We start from the raw sequence: 18,387 nt of genomic DNA, 5'->3' as shown, positions 1-18,387 counted from the left end.
TTCCCTCCTTTCCCCTTCCTTCCTTCCTCCCTTCCATCCTCCCTTCTTTCCTTCCTTCCTTCATTCCTTCTTTCTTTCTTTCTTTCTTTCTTTATTTCTTTCTTATTCTTTCTTTTCTATTTCTTCTTTCTTTCTTCCTTTCTTCTTCCTTTCTTCCTTCTTTCATTCTTTGCTTTTTCTTCTTTCTTTCCTTCCTTCCTTCCTTCCTTCCTTCCTTCCTTCCTTCCTTCCTTCCTTCCTTCCTTCCTTCCTTCCTTCCTTCCTTTCTTCCTTCCTCTCTTTCTTTCTTTCTTTCTTTCTTTCTTTCTTTCTTTCTTTCTTTCTTTCTTTCTGTCATTTTTTCATTCTCTCTTACTCTCTTACTTTCACCTTTCTTTTTCTTTCTCTCTTTACATGCTTTTTTCCTTTTTTGTTTCAACTGACTGTGCTCAAGACTTCCTCCTGGCTCTGTGCTAAGCAATCACTACTGGTATTGTGCAGTAGTGATATTCTCGGTGTCAAGGATGAACCCCAAGTTCCCTATCCCCATAATAACTCTCCATTCTCTTGAAAGAAATTTCAACTAAGGTTGGCATGTTGTTGAGAGAATGACTTGTTAAAGAGAATGAATGGTTCTGTGTTCTACTGACTCTACATATTTGTGTGAACACTAGTATCAATGTTTCAATATCAAAATTTTTTAAGTTCATGTTAAATGCCATTTTTACCCCATCCCCAATTCTAGCAACATTTTTCTGATTTTTATGGATATACTGTTCTCAGTTAGCACTGGTTAGATGTCATTTGCTCAGATAAAAGCCTCTAAGGTGTCTAAAAGTACAATTTGGGGTCTGGGAGATAGCACAAGCAGTAGATTACATACTTCGATGTGGAGACTGATCTACCAGTAGATCTTGGTTCCCAAGTACTGGAAAATGCACTGAAGTGTGCACCTAAGAACTCGGTTCTTGGAGGAAGATGTCTCTAGAGCACATGCCTTGCATGAGGGCTTGGATTTGATACCAGACACTGCATGGTTCCCAGAACTCCTCTGAGTATGACAATACTGCAGAGCTGGGACCATGTTGGGATGTGTATGTGGGGGAATGCGCATGGGTGGACACCAAGATGAGTCTCTTTTTATCTCTAATGTTCCCTATCTACAACATTGCAACACAAACTCAAAGTATTCCTTTGATTGATGTTTCTGGATGATCTTAAAATTCAGATAACATTTTCACCTCGAAAGAATTTGGAATAGAAGCCGAGGCCAGACTGGAGTTGGGGAAATTGAGGTTGGAGTCAATCTGCATAGACACAGTTCCCCAGAACAGGTCTTTTCTTCGCCATGAGAAGTTCAAGGCAGCCCCAGATCAGAGAAACATATTCCTTTTTTTTTTTTAATTAGCAATTTTTTTTTTGTGGCTTTTGGGTCACACCCGGCAGGGCTCAGGGGTTATTCCTGGCTCCATGCTCAGAAATTGCTCCTGGCAGGCACGGGGGACCATATGGAACGCCGGGATTCGAACTGATGACCTTCTGTATGAAAGGCAAACGCCTTACCTCCATGCTATCTCTCCGGCCCCTAAATTAGCAAATTTTAATTGAATCACTGAGCTACAGTTACATGATTGAGTTTCAGTTATACAATATTCCAGTACCCTTCACCAGTGCACATTTTTCACAACCAGTGTCCCCACTGCCACCCCCAACCTGCCTCTATGTCTCCTCTTATTTCTGCTCTCCTCTTGTAATTTATTTGTTGTCCTTTCCATTGTTTCTTTGAGCTCAAACATTTCAACATTGAAGTCTTTTTTAGAGAGATTATGGAAGTGACTGTTACTTCAGGATTACAGTCTTCTCCCTCTTTCCTCTACTGTGGTTCCTTTGATAGTCTGGGGTGGGGGTGTCTTTTCCACTTTATTCTCAGCTTTCAACTCAAGGCCAGGGAGATCTCTTGGGGAACTCTATTGAGGGAGGAATATTATCTTACTGCCATTCCATCAGCTTTGGGAAACTGAGGCTATAACGTCTGAATTTTGAGTAGAGTCAGGTGCCAAGGCATGGCTGCTCTGTGTTTGGGGGAACCTCAGGTCTTCTCCCAAGGGCATGGTGAGACCTCAGGGCACACTTGGGAACCTGCTTCTGGAGCTGATATTTTTAACTTTCTTTTTATCCACAACCTATCAAACTCATTGACCCTTTGGATTAGAAAGAGTTGGTGGCAAAAAGACCTGCATGGGCATTCATCATTTCACATTCCTTTCTTAAGCCTCTGCTCAAAGAAAGGTGTCAAGTACTAGGCTACCCATTGTTTTTTCTTTAGGATATGGTGAGTTTAAAATGTCTGTGACCACATTTAGAAAACTATGCCAGTGTCTTTCAACAAAAAGTGCTCCTATCAGAACTGATTTGCTTAATCAGATGTGATGCTTGGTTAAATTAATAATATCCCAGATATGTAAACATAACTTGACCCTAGTAAGATTCCTTGTTTGAAGGGACTTTCAAGCCAGATCAGATGGATCACTTTGCATAACATTGATCATCATCATTAGACTCTTGGAGTGGTGGCTTTCCTGGAGAGATCTGTGGTAGCACCCCCAGTTATCTCTCCAAACCTTCCTTGACTCCAGTCAGACATTGTGAGCTTCTGTGCTTCAGAACTGGGTTTGACTAAGGACGAGTGACCAGTAAAGTTGTCCTTGTGGAGAGGTGGAAGGGATCAAGTCTCCCCTGACTGCAGTGGAAAGTGTTTACATGTAAGCCAGCGGGCTCTTTTCAAGTCTAATTTAGAGGTCTGGGAGCAGCAGTGTTTAGGCTAGCCTGGGAAGAAAGCTGCAGAGCAGACCTGGGAAAGAGAAAGACTTGTTCTGAAGAAGCTGCCTTTGAAATAAGAGGAGTAAAAAAAAAAAAAAAAAAAATCAGCATTTTTTTAAAAAGACAAATATCAATAGCACAAAATTCCCCCAAAGTGACGCTTGAATTTTTTTCTCACTCTGGTGGTTGATATATTCTGAGTCGGTAAGGCAGGCTTGTTGGCGCTTTATTTGCTGTTCATATGGCTGTGCCAATATACAATGCATTCATCAGCTGTTCCCCCAGCTTTTCCCAAGCTCACAAGTGTCTGGTCTTGTCATCTGGAGGCTAACATTGTTTTCTCATACCTTTTAAACACAGCTGGATTGCAAGGCTTTTGTACTTCAAAAAAAAAAAAAATTTAGGCTTCTAGCATGCAAATATTTTCCTCAGATCAAATCACTGAATCACTGAAGAGGGCTGTGGGGGATCACAGGACTCTGTATCAGTAGTCTGAGATTTTGCATTTGTTTCTGCCCCCTTCCTTGATTTGCAGTGACTAAACGACTAGTTCCAACATCTTCCAGGGGACACCAAGATGAGATAGGATGGAGGTGAACAGGTGTGTGAAAACTTAGCCAAGACCCAGACAGGGCTCCAGTTACAGGCCAGGGGAGGGAGGCCAACCTGTGCAAAGAAATCAGGAAACAGTTTTCAAAATAGCTTCCTCTGAGGTTGCTCAGAAAGATGTGTATTTAATCTTTTCATCAAAGATAAGACTCAGGCAGTGTGTGTGTGAGAGAGGGGGGGAGGGAGAGAGAAAGAGAGAGGGAAGAAGAGAGAGGAAGAGAGAGGGAGGGAGAAGGAGGGAGGGAGAGAGAAAAAGAAAGGGAGGGAGGGAAGGAGAGAGGGAGGGAGGGAAGGAGAGAGGGAGGAGGAGAGACCGACTAGCACTGCTTTTCTGCTTGATTTGTGATCATCTATGTAAGTGGCAAGTTATTCTCTGGAATCTTGTGGTGATATCAGAAAACTGGAGTTCCCAAATTGTTTTGCTCAAGGCCTTGGAATGATAGGTGCCAAAAATCCACACTCTTTTTTTTTTTTTTCTTTTGGGGCTTGTTGGTGTTGGAAGGACTATCAGTGCTATCTATCAAAATCTATGAAGGGCTCTATTTGCCCCAAACTTTGGCAAATGGTGACTTCTTAATTAGAAAAACAAAAAATGAGAAAAGCAAAAATCAAGCTTCCATCTAAGAACTGTAGGTTAACTGGAAGCTTATGGAAGTAGAACCAGGTTCTAAATGGGGTTCCATTACTAGGAATCTAGATGGGGGTCCTGGTTCTCGATTCACCTTTAATACAAAAGCATCTTTGGGCTCTTTGTCCTGGGATCTCCAGCTAGGTTGCCTTGGGTGAGATCAGTAGTCACAAGGGCGGAGACCCAGTTTCTGCTCAGACTGGCCAATGCCTGGTGGTGGACTCAGACCCTAAAGGTCGCCCAGCACTGTGATGAGGAGGACACAGCCTCGGGGCTCCCTCGCAGGCCCCTTCCCTTGTGGGTCCTCATGCCTCACGTCCTGTGTGTGTCATGTCAGTCTTTGTGAATGAATGATGAGGACACGCACCGGGGAAAACTATGCAACTCCGGGAGGAGGAGGAGGGGAAGGAGGGAGCTGGTGAGCAAGTCCTCAAGAATGCGTGGCGAATCGGACGGACTTTCCCCACAGGGTCGAGGCAAAACCTCTGCTGGGCCCAGCCTCGCCCGCCAGCGCCCGCCCGGGCCTCCTGGGGCTCCGGAGCCCGGCGAGCGAGCGGACGAGGAGGTTGCACTGGGCTGCAGGGCCGCCGAGCAGCGGGCCCGGGTGGGGCAAGCGGCGTCCCGCGGACTCGAAGCTCCGCCCCCTCCGTCCTGGATCTTCTCTCATTGGCTGGAGACACCAAGCCACGCCCTAACCACGCCCCTGAAGACCCACGCCCCTCACTCCCCGCCGCCGACCCCGGAGGGAACCCGGGCGCGCCCGTAGCAGCGAGAAACGCCCTAGGAGGAGGGCTGAGCGCGCGCGCCAGCGAGCAAGCGAGTGATCGGAGAGCGGCTAGGAAAGAGGGCGAGCCAGGCAGCCTGCTGCCCCGGAGAGGAGGGAGCGAGCGGGCCGGGGACGAGCCGGACGGAGGGAGCCGGAGGAGGAGGAGGAGGCTGGGACCCGAGGCGCGCGCTGCCTTTCCCCTCCAAGTGCAACTTCTGCTGCTTCCCCCGGACAGACACTGCGTGCGGGGCACGGGGGCAGCTCTGCGGGAATTGGCGTTTTTTTGGGCCCTGCCCCACACCCGTGCCCCAGCCCCGGTGACTCATTCCCAGTTGGAGAGAGAGAGAGACAGAGAAACAGAGATCAAGAGACAGGGAGAGACACAGAAAGGAGAGAGAGATACAAGACAGAGAGAGAAGGGACAGAGAAAGAGAAAGAAAAGAGAGACAGAGGTAAAGAGAGAGGGAGACAGGAGAGAGACACAAGATAGAGAAAAGACAGAGAAAGAAAAGAGAGAAAGAAGGAGAGAGAAAAGAGAAAGAGAAGAGAGAATCACAGCAAACTTGCTGCCATCCCGAGTGCCCCCTCCTTACTCCTGGCACCATGAAGGCGGCCGTCGATCTCAAACCGACTCTCACCATCATCAAGACAGAAAAAGTCGATCTGGACCTTTTCCCCTCCCCGGGTGAGTGAGCAGTGACTGCTATGGCACCCCTCAACCCAGATCTGGGGGTCCCCCCCACCCCGCCTTCGCTGTTCTTTTCCAGGCTGTGCAGTTTCTTTGCCTGCCCCAGTTGGGGTGTCCCCGGTGGTGGCAGCTGGAGAGAAGAAGAGAGGAAAGGAAGGAAGGTGGCTGGCTGGCTGGTGGCCCCCCGACCCCTGCCTGCCTGCCTGGGGTGTGGTGGGGGTGGTATTTATTTTCGCAGCTGTGCTTTTGCGACTAGTGGGGATTTAAAAAAAAATTCTAGAAGGTCCAGCACCCTGTTAACTATTTTTAAAAATGTGTTTTCCCAGCCGAGGGATAGTCTGGCCTTATTTCTTAGCATTCACTTAGGCAGCACTGACTGACCGCTGCCCCTGCTGGGATGGCCCTGAGTTGGACCTGAATGGTCAGTGGGACCCCAAAAACTGTGGCTCCAGCTGATCTACCAACATTTTCAAACATCTTCACTCCTCTCTCACAAGGCCCCCTGACTGTCTGTTCTTGATTCTGGGTCCAGAGCCAGAAGATGGGAGAACCAGTGTGGGAAATGATCCTCTCAACTTTGGGAAATACCCCATTCACACGATTCATGCAGTTAGTTCACTGGGCTCTACCCATTTCACTCCTGCCCCCAAGGAGGAGTTAAAAAAGAGGTGAAACATCCAAGTATTTAAGGGCCAAAACTCTGGAAGCGGTCTCTAACTTTGAAGGATTTCAGATGAGAGAGGGAAAGAAATTTCAGTTTGTCTTGTATACAGATTTGAGTGTTGAGCTGGTCAGTGGCATGTGGGGCTATAGAATTCTTGGAATAAAAGCAATTTGAGAGGGAAAGGTGCTTCCTTTAGATACAGGAACCCTTCTTGGAGATGAATGATCTTGGAGGGAAGGGCTAGATACTGTCTGGAATGTAATGAGTTCCTCTAATAAGCTACCCGCTTGTCTGATTGTCAATATATTTAACAACCATTCAGTTCCCTGTGATGTACTTCTTTGCTTCTGCCATAATTAGAGCCCCCCCCCCCCCCCTTTTAACTTTTTCTTGATCCTTTAAACTTGCAACCCAGGACCCGGAGAGATAGCACAGCGGCGTTTGCCTTGCAAGCAGCTGATCCAGGACCAAAGGTGGTTGGTTCGAATCTCCGGTGTCCCATATGGTCCCCCGTGCCTGCCAGGAGCTATTTCTGAGCAGACAGCCAGGAGGTAACTCCTGACCATCGCTGGGTGTGGCCCCAGAAACAACAAAAACAAAAACAAAAAAAAACTTGCAACCCAGACCAAGCTGACATTTGGTCTTGGGAGCCCATTCACAACTGTTCCTAAAGGAGGGGTTGGGATTTCTTGCTCAAGAGCCAGCCCCAGTATTTCTGGGGATGGAGAAGGCTGAGCATGTCCAAGGCTGACGATGGTCTGGTCTGAGACTTTTCAGGGACTTTGATAGAAAATCCAAAGTGATGTAGTTCAGATGGGATGTCTTGGGGAGGGGGGGAGGGCGCCTAAGGTAGCCAGAAAGAATTTTGTGAGTGGCAATAGTTTCAGATCATATATAAAAGAAGGGCAAGGACAGTTCCCAGAGAAGACAGATAAACTCAGTGCTTTCCTTAAGAATAGCTTGTTTATATGTGTGTTTATGGGGAAGAGACAGATCAGCCATCTGGGAAATATCGTGCCGCTGTGTCAGTCCTTGAACCTACAGTGTAGCTCAGCGTGGGGGACGCAGATGACCCCCACACCACATGTTTTATATCACTGCCAACTGTTGAAGCAATCTTGGGGAGAAGCTTAATATTAACTATCAGAGACTTGCATAATCTGATACTGTTGTTTGGATTATTGAAGAAAATAAACTTAGATAAGTCACTTTCCTTAGCTTTCGCATCTATAAAATGGGGACAATGAGGCAGAAATGCTCAAATCAGCCTCATGATAACCAGTGCTTTCACAAAACTTTACTTTTTCAAAAAGTGAAAACTTTGCATGCTATGATAAAGTAGAAAAAAATTAAACAGCTTTCTGACATTCATTGAAATGTGAAAAAAATGTTTGGTCTCACTTGTCAAAGTAACCTTGACAAACTCTAGAGAATATATCTAATAACTTAAGTTTTAACTTATTTGGGGGGGGTGAGGGGAATGTTTAGCAATTTTATGTGACTCATAGATCCTTACTTCAGAGAGGGAAATAGAGGCAGAGAGAAGATAAGTTTCTTATCTGAAAATGTCCAGAGAGCCTGAGGCTTTAGTGCCCTATTTCACCACAAAATCGCTGTCACCACAAACCATTGTAGTCTATTAAAAGAAAAATAACACTGGCACATTTTCCTCCAAAAACATTTTGCTTAAAGGTTGCATCCCACATTTTTGCCAAACAAGTTTTTGGGTGGGGGACCTAAAAAATCTGCTGCAATTATGCAAGTGAAATGTGGTAAAACCAATCCTGGCTGCCTTGAGTAATACTGCAAGTTACCTTGCAGAAGAGGGAAGAAATAGCAGTTGAGATTAACTTGCAGGTGCAGAGAGGGAAGCAACACAGGCTCCTGCTGTTGGGAGGGGGACAGGGGCCTGGTGGGGATTTGCTTGGCCCATTAGGCCATATAGGACTCTGCTTAAAGTTTAACTTCTCCCAGCATACTGCATGTTCACCGTGGGACCCTAAATATTTGTCAGAACTGTTTTTCGGGTTGTGGAGTTTCTATGCGTGGAGACTGCTAGTCTGGGCATCTCATCTGGGTTAAGTAGCAACCTTTCTACCACCCTTTATCCCCTAGTCCACTAAATGAGAGTCTCCATTCTCCATGAGGAGAGCCACTGAGAGGCCCAGGGAAGCTGATTGGCCTAAGGACCCTTTGGTTGTCTTTAGGGTTACAGTCTGACCAACTCAAGAACTGTGCTTTGTAGCCTTCTGTAGAGTGCAGGGGTCAAGGCTCTTGCCTAGCACTCCTGTGCCCCCCCCCCCCCCCCCAGTTCACACATCTTTGGATTTTGCTGAATTGCCAGGAGTGAGCCCTGAGTATGTCTGGGTGTGCTCAGGCTCCCTCCTCCCCCTAAAAAAAAAAAAGCCTCTGCTTATTTTTCCTCCTGATTAAATGTTTCGAAGAGCTTTCAAGTCCAGATTAACATATACTTTGTGATCACCTTAACTTTCCACCCCCAAAGTAGGCACCTGTGTGTTTTTGTGTATATGTGAATTGCCTGAGTTGTATGATGTCTGTGTGTGTGTATTTGTGCATGCGTTTGTATTTTTATGTGTGTGAATGAGTGTGTTTGTGTGTGCGAGTTTATGGGTGTGTGTTTGTATGAGTTTGTATGCGAAAGAGTGTGTGTTTTGTTTGTGATTGTGCAGTTGCTGAGCTTCTCTGATTTTAAATGGGGCGAAAACAAACAAAGCTATTGAATGGCCATGAAGTGGCCTCCTGGTGAGGAGCTTGCTGAGAAGGGGTAGAGGCCTTGTGCCAAAGCAAATACATTCCCAAGCCACTTCATTTTCTCTCCCTTCCCTGCTCCACCTTCCTGGTAAGCGGAGCATAGGCCCAGAGAACAGGGAGTTCCAATTCTGGATGTTTGTCCTTTGGTCAGAAAGAAATGTCCAGCCCCAGGCCTGCTCCAGCATTGGAGGGATCTGCCTTGTCTTCTGGTCAGGAAGAAGTTCAGTGGCCTTAGTTTCATCATTGATGAGGACAGGAGAAGGGGCTGAGCTTTGCGGACTCCTCCACGGTTTTTGCTGTGCTTTGAGACACCTCGACCTGTGCTCCATTAGTGACTAGTTTGCTCAGAGAAGTGAGCCCGGAGCCAGCCTGTCTGGGTTGGGATCCCAGCTGTGCCTCTTCAGTTTTCTTCATCTCTCTGTGCTCTGGGCTCTGAGAGTGGTAGGTGGTGGTTCACCTTGTTGGGGAATGAAGTCTATGAAGGTGTCTCGATTCTTCAAGCAGAGCATTTCCCCTGGGGTGCCCCCCCTCCCATAAATTCTAGTTAGTAGCCAACTTGAAAACAAGCCCAGGACAGTTCCCTCTTACAGCACAGAAGGTTCAGGAACCCCCCTGGAATGTTTGATAGGGCCACTGCTGAGCTGAGCTCTGCTCCCTATCCTTGTGGAGAGGAAGGAAGAGTAACTTTCCAGGGGGACTTTTGTAACCTGCTTATTGAGATCTTAAGGAAGCACCAGTTAGGTACTTCAGAGAGCAAGTGTAATGAGGCATGTCTCTTCGAATGTGCTGAGGTGTCTCCTGGTCCCCACTGCCACAGTTCATGGTACAGGATGGTGGCTGGGGAGAGACCACCAGGATAGGGGTCAGGGGAAGTTTGAGGCTTGATGGGAAAGCTGAGCTTTCCAGTTATGCCGAGTTGAGAAATACATGGTGTTCAGTTATTTTAAAGTAGCTTACATTTTATTTATTTATTTGGTTGGCAGAGCTTGCATTCCTGGCATTTTTTGGTTGGTTTGTATTGCCTTTTTTTTTTTTTCTTTTTGGAGGGGAATGAGGGAGAAGGCCTGTGTAACTTTTTTTTTTCTCTAGTAAAGAGAAGAGACATCCCTGGAGGGGTGCTCGCCTGCTCAGAGACAAACCCAACCTGTGGTCCACTGCCCAGGATCCGGCTTGCTCTGGGTTCCATCAAACTCTTCATAGAACCCAAAGCCGGGTAATATAGATCAGGACTTTTTAGGAAAGCAATATGTCTCATCCGGAAGAGCACAGGCAGCCCTGAGAAGACGGTGGTATAATTATAGTCTCTCTGGGTTGCAGGGCTGTCCAGGATCAGGGTGGCATTCAGATGGCATTGAAGTTAGAATTTGGGCAATGTGCTAAGGACAGACTATTTCAGACACCCAGACTGAGCCTCCATTACGTGCTGGGACTTTGGCACAAATTAGCACTTTGATGCTTCACACGACTTTGATGGGTGAGGGGTGGATGTAGTCCTCTAGCCGCTTTGCAGTACAGGACATGGATCTTTGCCGAGGTATATCCTTTGCCTAAGGCCACACAAACTCTATCCTAGAAATGAAAGCAGTGTGTATGTGTCACTGTTGGCACACTGTTGTCTGGAGGTGTGGAAGGGTGTACAAGGCGAGAAAGAACATACTTTGAGTTGGAAGAGGTGTGGGCCTGACACACAGGCATTTAGTTTCAGGAGGATTCTAGCAGATTTTAGTGAGCCTGGCCTCTCAGATCACCAGGCAAACCACCAGGGTTCTTGTTTTTCCAGAATCTTCCAGATAAATTCACTTTTTCTGATGAGGAGAGTATGTTTTCTACCTTGGTCTAAGAGCCTCCAGATTTGGTCTGTTTTACAGTATTTTCTGACATGATCTGAGTGAGGAGCAACAGAGATCGGCAGCTAGTGTTTTCTCTCCTTTTGGGGGGAGGAAGGTTGGGTCACACCCAGCAGAGCTCAGAGTTTACTTCTGGCTCTATTTCTATTCAGGGATCACTCTTGGCAGGGCTGAGCGTGGTGTGTGTGTGTGTGTGTGTGTGTGTGTGTGTGTGTGTGTGTGTGTGTGTGTGTGTGTGTGTGTGTGTGATCTTGTGCAGCTGGGCGTGTGTGTGTGTGGTGTGCGATCTTGTGCAGCTGGGCGTGTGTGTGTGTGTGTGTGTGTGTGTGTGTGTGTGTGTGCGATCTTGTGCAAGGCAAGTGCCTTAGCCTCTGTACTATCTCGGACTTGCTGACCGGTGTTTTCTTAAAATTGTTTAATTTTCTGGCTTGCGAAGAAACAATAGGTACCAACATTGGTTGTCTGCTGTCTTCTGCCCAACACCCCCAATGCAATAAGGTTTAGTGTTTTCAAATCTACTTCCTACATCAGGATGTACGGTAGTTATTTTACCTTAAAGAGGGAAGAGGAGCCGTGGAAATCTATGTCGACTCTCTGCAGCCCTATGGCCAATGAGAAACACACAGATTTCTGGCTACTTGTGAGTGAGCAAGGTATTGGTCTTCCAGCATTGCCTTCCGTGGTGCATTTTCTCCAAGTTTAACGTTGCGGCCCACACAAATTATCTTAGCACAGTGGCTCTGAGGGATCTCTGGCTGCTTCACATTGAAAAGGAGGCTCCATCTTCCATGCAGTCAGCCCCTTGGAGAGGGGGATTGCTTACAGTTGTTGAGCTCTTTGTAATTCAGGGAGGACAATGAATGTCAAGGCCATCCACAAATCTATAGCTTTCACTTCTGGTGCCCCTTTTTTGCTTTCTTGTGGGTGGCAGGTATCTCTGTGTGAAGCATCAGTGATGATTCCAAGTTGCAAAATCAGGTGCATTTCTTTTTTCTCTTTCTCTTTTTCTTTTTTTCTCTTTCTTTCTTTCTCTCTCCTTTCTCTTTCTTTCTTCTCTTTCTTTCTTTCTTTCTTTCTTTCTTTCTTTCTTTCTTTCTTTCTTTTCTTTCTTTCTTTCTTTCTTTCTTTCTTTCTTTCTTTCTTTCTTTCCTTCTTCCTTCCTTCCTTCCTTCCTTCCTTCCTTCCTTCCTTCCTTCCTTCTTTTCTTTCTCTCTTTCCTTTCCTTTTTTTTTTATAGCCCTGTGTCTATTTGTGCACACTCTTCCTCTCCTTGGACAGTTTATAGCCTCCAGGCAGGCAGAGAGGCAAGTTGGTTGCTGCACTGATCTATCTCACTTTCCTTACAGAGAGCCACGCTCACACACACAATCCAAATCAAACATTGTTCTAAATAAGTCCTTCAGAGTTTCTTGCTTATTTGACCTTGATCTTATTTCTCAGGTGCTGATTAGTTTCTGGTTCTTGAGTCTAGCCTGATGTGAAGATTCCTCCATCATAGCTTCCCTTTTGCCCCATAGACTTTCATTGTTCACTTTCGGAGAGTTTTGTTGAGCTGTAAATTATTGACCCAGACTTTGCTTTAACATCCAAAGAAGCATTGAGCAATTTTAAGTCTCTTGGCTTTCAGATCTGGATGAAGTAAACAGTTAGGGAGATTCAGTCATTTTTTATCCAACATGGATACTTTTGAGAATATGATGGTGCTTATATTATTATTATTATTTTGGTTTTTGGGCCACACCCGGCAGTGCTCAGGGGTCAGTCCTGGCTGTCTGCTCAGAAATAGCTCCTGGCAGGCACGGGGGACCATATGGGACACTGGGATTCAAACCAACCAACTTTGGTCCTGGATCGGCTGCTTGCAAGGCAAACACCGCTGTGCTATCTCTCCGGGCCCTGGTGCTATATTATTAATAATTATACCAGACTAATCATGCCCCATCTGGGACTCTCTTCCCAACAACCTAAGGCCATGCCATGCAGAATACTGACATGGCTTCATGGCTTGATAATATTCTTCATAATAGTGACTCTCAAGGACTAATCTTGGGGGAAGCAATCATCTAAAGCTAGTTGCACCAACCTGACACTGAATCTCAAGCGTCTCAGTACATATGTGGTTTTTCCCCCAACCATGAGTTATATTTCTTAATTCGTTTCTGACGCATAATGTAATATTTCACAGCGCCTTGAGAACTGCTAACAATCAACCTCAAATATTCAGTTTAAGCATTTGAAACCCTCTTTTTTTTGGTAGCTTTGGGGTGCTGGGGAGACGGTTGATTTTCATTTGCAAGGTTCTCTGGGTTGGAGCTGTAAACTTGGGTGGCAGGTGTGTGTGAGACTGGTTGGGGGAATGACCATAGAGACAGGGAAGGTTTGTATTGGTTTATTTTCATGTTTATCTGAGATGGAAGTTTATTGTTGTCAACGGAGCCAAAGGGGGGAAAAAGGCATTTTTATCATTAATATGGGTGAATTAACCATTATGGAGTTCTTTGTTTTTATGGAGAGAAAATGGGTAGGGGCTTTTAATTTGACATTTGAGACTCAAAAAGAAGAGAAAGCAAAGATTGACCAAGGAGAACAAAAGAATAAAAGAACTCATGGGAATAATGAGGAATGAGTAAGAGAGTCGAATGCATACAAGTGACATCGCATAGGGAAAATCCTTCCAAGAACTGGCCCTTGCTCTGGGGTGGGAATTCCCAGCTTCGTTAGCTGGGTGGGAATCTTGGGCTTGTTCCCACTCTTTGTGTGTGCGTTAGTGCCTGAATATTTGTGGTCCCAGAGGAGCAAGGGCATGGGGCTAGTGTGGAAAACTCTGAGGACACATCCCCCACCCCAGGTGTTTCCCTGATTTCTGATGTAGGACGACCCTGGCCTGAATTTATGGATGAAAGTGTGCATCCACCACTCTGAGACATTTTTTGGCCAGTGAGCTCCAGCTACACTTGCAGGCAGTTTTAGGCTGGACTAGCCTCCTTAGGTCAGCTGCAGGGATTTTTGAGGCATTTGAAGGAGGGAAGAAGAAGGGACAAATTCATGATTTCATGGATAGCCACAAGTAGAAGTGCGTGGGCAATTTGGAGTAAAAGACAGTGAACACAAATTGGGAGAAAAAGACTTTGATTTAGAAGAGAATGATGTGGAAGAAGTATAGGAACCGCCTGAAGAGGAGCTCTTATAATCACTTCCCAGGATAGATTTAGCCTTTGAAGTAAGGGAGGTATGAGGACAGAGCACAGAAGTATTGAATAGGTTTCTGAAAGAGGTGTCTGTTTAGGGTGTGGGGCTGGAGAGCATTACATTATCTCCCACTCATACTTAGTTGTTAAAACCTCTCTATCATGTGATCAGAACAAGCGTTAAACCTCAAAGAAGATGACACATTCGATCAGGTACATGTTTGTGAGGTTCAATGGAAAATAAAGAATCTAGGTCAGACCAGAGAATTCTTAACTCTGTTGAGTGATTATGGATACGTGGTTTGGAACCTAGTTAGGCGCCTCTGCCAGGTCAGATCACCTACTTGTTCAGTTTAACAGCGTTAAACACTTAAAAATAAGTTTAGATAGCACAGCAGTAGGGTGTTGGCCTTGCACGCAGATGGATAGTGGTTCGAATCCTGGCATCCTATATGGTTCCCCGAGCTTGCTAGGGAGCGATTTCTGAGCTCAGAGCCAGGAGTAAGCCCTGAGCGCTGACAGGTGTGACCCAAAAACCAAAAAAAAAAGAAAAGAAAAAGAAAAAAGTTTTATGTAGAGGGGAATTTCATGATTATGTTTAAAATTAGAGTGTGCTGATGAGTTTGATTTTCAAATGCCCTTCAGAAAATACATCATAGAAAATCTTGGGTAGAAGATTTTCTTGTGATTACTTTCATACTTATTGCATTTATACTTATTTCCTATCAGTTCAATATTCTTTATTTTGTTTGGGTTTTTATTTATTTATTTATTTATTTTTTGGTTTTTTGGTTTTTGGGTTTTTGGGTCACACCCGGCAGTGCTTCAGGGGTTACTTCTGGCTCTATGCTCAGAAATCACTCCTGGCAGACTCAGGGGATCATATGGGATGCAGGGATTCGAACCACCGATCTTCTGCATGCAAGGCAAACTCCTTCCTTCATGCTATTTCTCTGGCCCCCAGTTCAATATTCTTGGTGCAGCTCAATCTGTTCTTTGATGCGCAGGCTGTGTTATATCATTGAACTGCCAATGAAGTGCATGATGTTTAAAGAGGGTTCATGATCCCTGGGGGGTGAAAGCTCTCAGCAGAGCAGGAAAAACATTGTGTGCTGTGAAATGGACAGGATATTTGGGTGGGGTGGGGGCATTCATTCCCTTGCCGGGGAATTCTGGAAGCTTAGAGTCCAATCTGTGTTTTAACTGTGTGACCTTGGGTAAGTGATTCCCCTTTTCTGAACTTTCTGCCCTTCACATTTACTGCAGAGGATGACTGGGGGTGGGGGGTTTCTTTTAACAATAAGCTCCGCCTTGACCCTCATCACCTGTGGACTAATTTAAGTTTGAAGAGAGCAGAGAATATCACTGTGAAGCTAGGAACAAGGAGAAGGGTTTTTCTCTGCATCCTCCACCTTCTTTTCATGCCCACCAGGGCTGGCAAAGTTTGCAAACAGAGGTAAAGGTGCATGTCCTCAGAGGAAGGGAGGATGTAAAGAATTGTGGGGCCTGATGTCTCTGGGTGAACCTATGCTCAGGGAGGCACACCTGCCTTTTGGCCCACCCCTCCCTGAAATAGCTTCCCTTTTTCCTGAATCTTGGCTGCATATGCAGCGGAAGGCAACTCTAGTGACTCTGTTGTTGGGGTCTGAAGAGAGGAGGAGGTGGTGAGGGGCCAGTAATTCCAGCTGCATCCTCAGGGCTGAGCATGTGGTGTGAGGCCTGAACTTACAGGGGGGGGGGGGGGGGCAGAGGGGGGGAAACAGGCCCGTCAGCATCTCTTCCTGACAGCCTGGAGGGGGTGGCGTCATGAGCCTTGGGTTCTGGGCAGCAGTCAGCTTTGCTCAGTGGAGCGAGGTCAGATAGTTCCTAGTGGTTATACTGACTGTCCCGTGGAGCTTTGTCTGCACACTCTTAACCTGGATGCAAATCAGATGCTTTTGTTTTGGTGGTACTGGGTATCGAATCCAGGGACTAGCATGTACAAGGCAAATGCTCTACCACTGAGCCATATCCCTGGACCCAGAAAATCTTGTCTTGATGTTATTTCTACAGTAAGCAAAAGGGCCTCCACAGTTACCCTTTTCTTTGAGAATCAGGACCAGAAGGTTAGCACACTGATTTGAGATGAAGGGGCAAGGGGAAAACAAGGAAAAATGCCCGATCAGAGTTTATCTATGTGTGTTCACTAGGGGTGCGGGACTTCATCTTCACTCTCTGGACTATTTGATTTCCAATAGGTTGCTGATTTTTTCTTGTGATGGAGTTCTTTATTTTATTTGCATTTCACAGTTGTAGACCAGAAAAGGTGAGGGACTTGGCTCAGGGTCTCAGAGCTGCTGAATTTAAATTCAGCACAAATGGTAATAAACACTCAGGCTCAGAGCCTGTTGCCTGCACGCACAATTCTCAGAAGTGCTGGGTCTGGTTATTGAGTTGGCGAAAAAGCAAGGGTCCTACTTATACCTGTAACTTACTATTCACTTGATCCTTGATTCCATTCTAGTAGCATTTTATAGCTTAACAAATATCTTGCCACATTTGAGCCTCAAAATCCTTTGAATTATCCACATTTTGCAAATGAAGAAATTGCAGCAGCAACCATCCTTAAATGGACTATCCAGAGCTTCAGGGAAAGTAGGCAGAGTTAGATCGTGGAGGTGGATGATGCCTTGATCATTGCATTCTGCTCTGCTCACATCATATATATTATAAAGATATTTGCATATAAAACTATAATTCTGATAAATATACATATATATTCTGCAGGCTATACATAGTGATGGAGGACGGCATGGCATATGGTGCCGGGGGATCAAACCCAGGGCCTTTCACATGCCAGACATTACCTCTTGGGCCATATGTCCACTTCCTTAACTTTTTTTGGTCTGATGAGTATGTAGCTCAGTCACATTCATAACAACAGTACTGACAATGACAGTAACAGCCAGCATTAACTTGACATCAGAAGTGTCAGTAGGCACACTCCTTTCTCCCACTGATTCAGAGTTCATAAGTTCATAAGTAGTTGGCTGCCTGTTACTTATTGATTGGGAACACTGAGCACTGCCGCATAGAATTTGGGTGCCTGCAAAGCCTCCCCTTAATGCCAAGCCAATGGGCAAACATTAAGTAGCTGGTAGGTTAGTTCCCTCTCAGTAATACTACAGGCTATGAGATGAAGAGACGGTTTCCCTCTAGTGTAGGTTGGGCTTGGCCTTGGACTTGAAGAGGTTGTTACTGTTTTTTTGGATCACACCCTTGGTGGTGCTCAGAGAACCTTATGAAATACCTGGGACTTAACCCTGCTTGGCTGCATACAAAGCAAGCTCCTTACCCATGATACTATCTCTCTTGCCTCTCCCCCATAAGGTGGGGGGGGGGGCATGTACAAAAATTTAGGCATAAACTTGCCTCCTTGCTGAGAAAAGTTAGTCTTGGAAAGTGAATCTTGAGTGTTGCTGCAAAGAAACCTCCTTAACCTGGGGTTTGGGTCTCTGCTTAGAACTAGATCGAAGGCACCTTTATTCTGCTTACCTTTCGGTGATGTTGCAGAAACTCTGCTCACAAGCTGGCACCCCCCTCCATCCTCCAATTTGTGCCCTCTGTCCATTTTATTGCTGGTGTGAGATAAGGGTCTTCTCTGGGCCCACTAGATTAGGATCCAGGGTGGATGGCCAATCTGCAGGTGTGTTCACGTGAGTGAGTGGGAGTTCTGTTTACAGAGCCCTCTGGGAGGAGACACCATGGGGAGAGATGAGGCATGCAATGGTGACCCCAGTTCTGTGTCTCCCAGGGTGAGGGACAGTAAACATTGGCCGATTCACAGAGCAGGAGTCCACCCTCCAGGCCAAAAGCTTGGTGCTCGCTGCTGGAGACTTGTTCAAGGAACCCACACAGATGGGTTTCCCCTTGGAGAAGTGAAAGAGGTGAAACCAACATGTTGACCCCCTCACTTCCCCCCCCCCCCCACACAACACACCTTGCTTTGCAGAAAGAATCCTGTCCTTCAAGAACGCCTGCTGTTGTTTTTCCATCTTCATTTGAAACTTTGTGGCTGAGTACTTGACAAAGGCTCAAATAATTCGCCCAAGTCCACAGAACTTTCAAGTGGTAAATTTAAACTTTAATCTTCCTAATTATAAAGTCCTACCAATTTAGAATCTGTTTTGCAGAGAAAATGCACCAAACTTGGCACCAGAGGTTTTGCTTCTCAGAAATTTTTATTTTTGCTGATGCCTTTAAAAGGTTTCTCATTATTACCCCCGGGTAAGGGGAGCAAAGTTGTCATTTTAAAATATCCACCATTGGAGCCAGAGAGATATAGTGCGTAGAGTGCTTGCCTTGCACGCAGCTGACAAGGGTTTGATCTCTGGCATTTCATAGGGTCCCTGGAGATCTGCCAGGAGTAATTCTGAGTGCGGAGCCA

At 45.9% G+C, this 18,387-nt stretch overlaps 1 protein-coding gene across 2 annotated transcripts in view; it reads left to right on the top strand.

The window, feature by feature from the left end:
* Positions 1-18,387, top strand: part of ETS1 (ETS proto-oncogene 1, transcription factor) — a 131,363-nt gene that overhangs the window by 64,635 nt on the left and 48,341 nt on the right. Inside the window, exon 1 of one of the 2 annotated variants that reach the window (XM_049778245.1) lies at positions 5,353-5,487. The exons of the other annotated variant lie outside the window; for it this stretch is intronic. Within the exon in view, the coding sequence (XP_049634202.1) occupies positions 5,406-5,487 (82 nt within the window). The 5' untranslated portion in view covers positions 5,353-5,405. Of the gene's footprint in view, positions 1-5,352; positions 5,488-18,387 lie in introns of those variants that run through there. 2 annotated transcript variants of the gene reach the window in all.

The sequence above is a fragment of the Suncus etruscus genome, chromosome 8 (assembly GCF_024139225.1).
Source record: "Suncus etruscus isolate mSunEtr1 chromosome 8, mSunEtr1.pri.cur, whole genome shotgun sequence".
Classification (NCBI taxonomy): domain Eukaryota; kingdom Metazoa; phylum Chordata; class Mammalia; order Eulipotyphla; family Soricidae; genus Suncus; species Suncus etruscus.
This window is presented reverse-complemented; position numbering and strand designations above follow the sequence as displayed.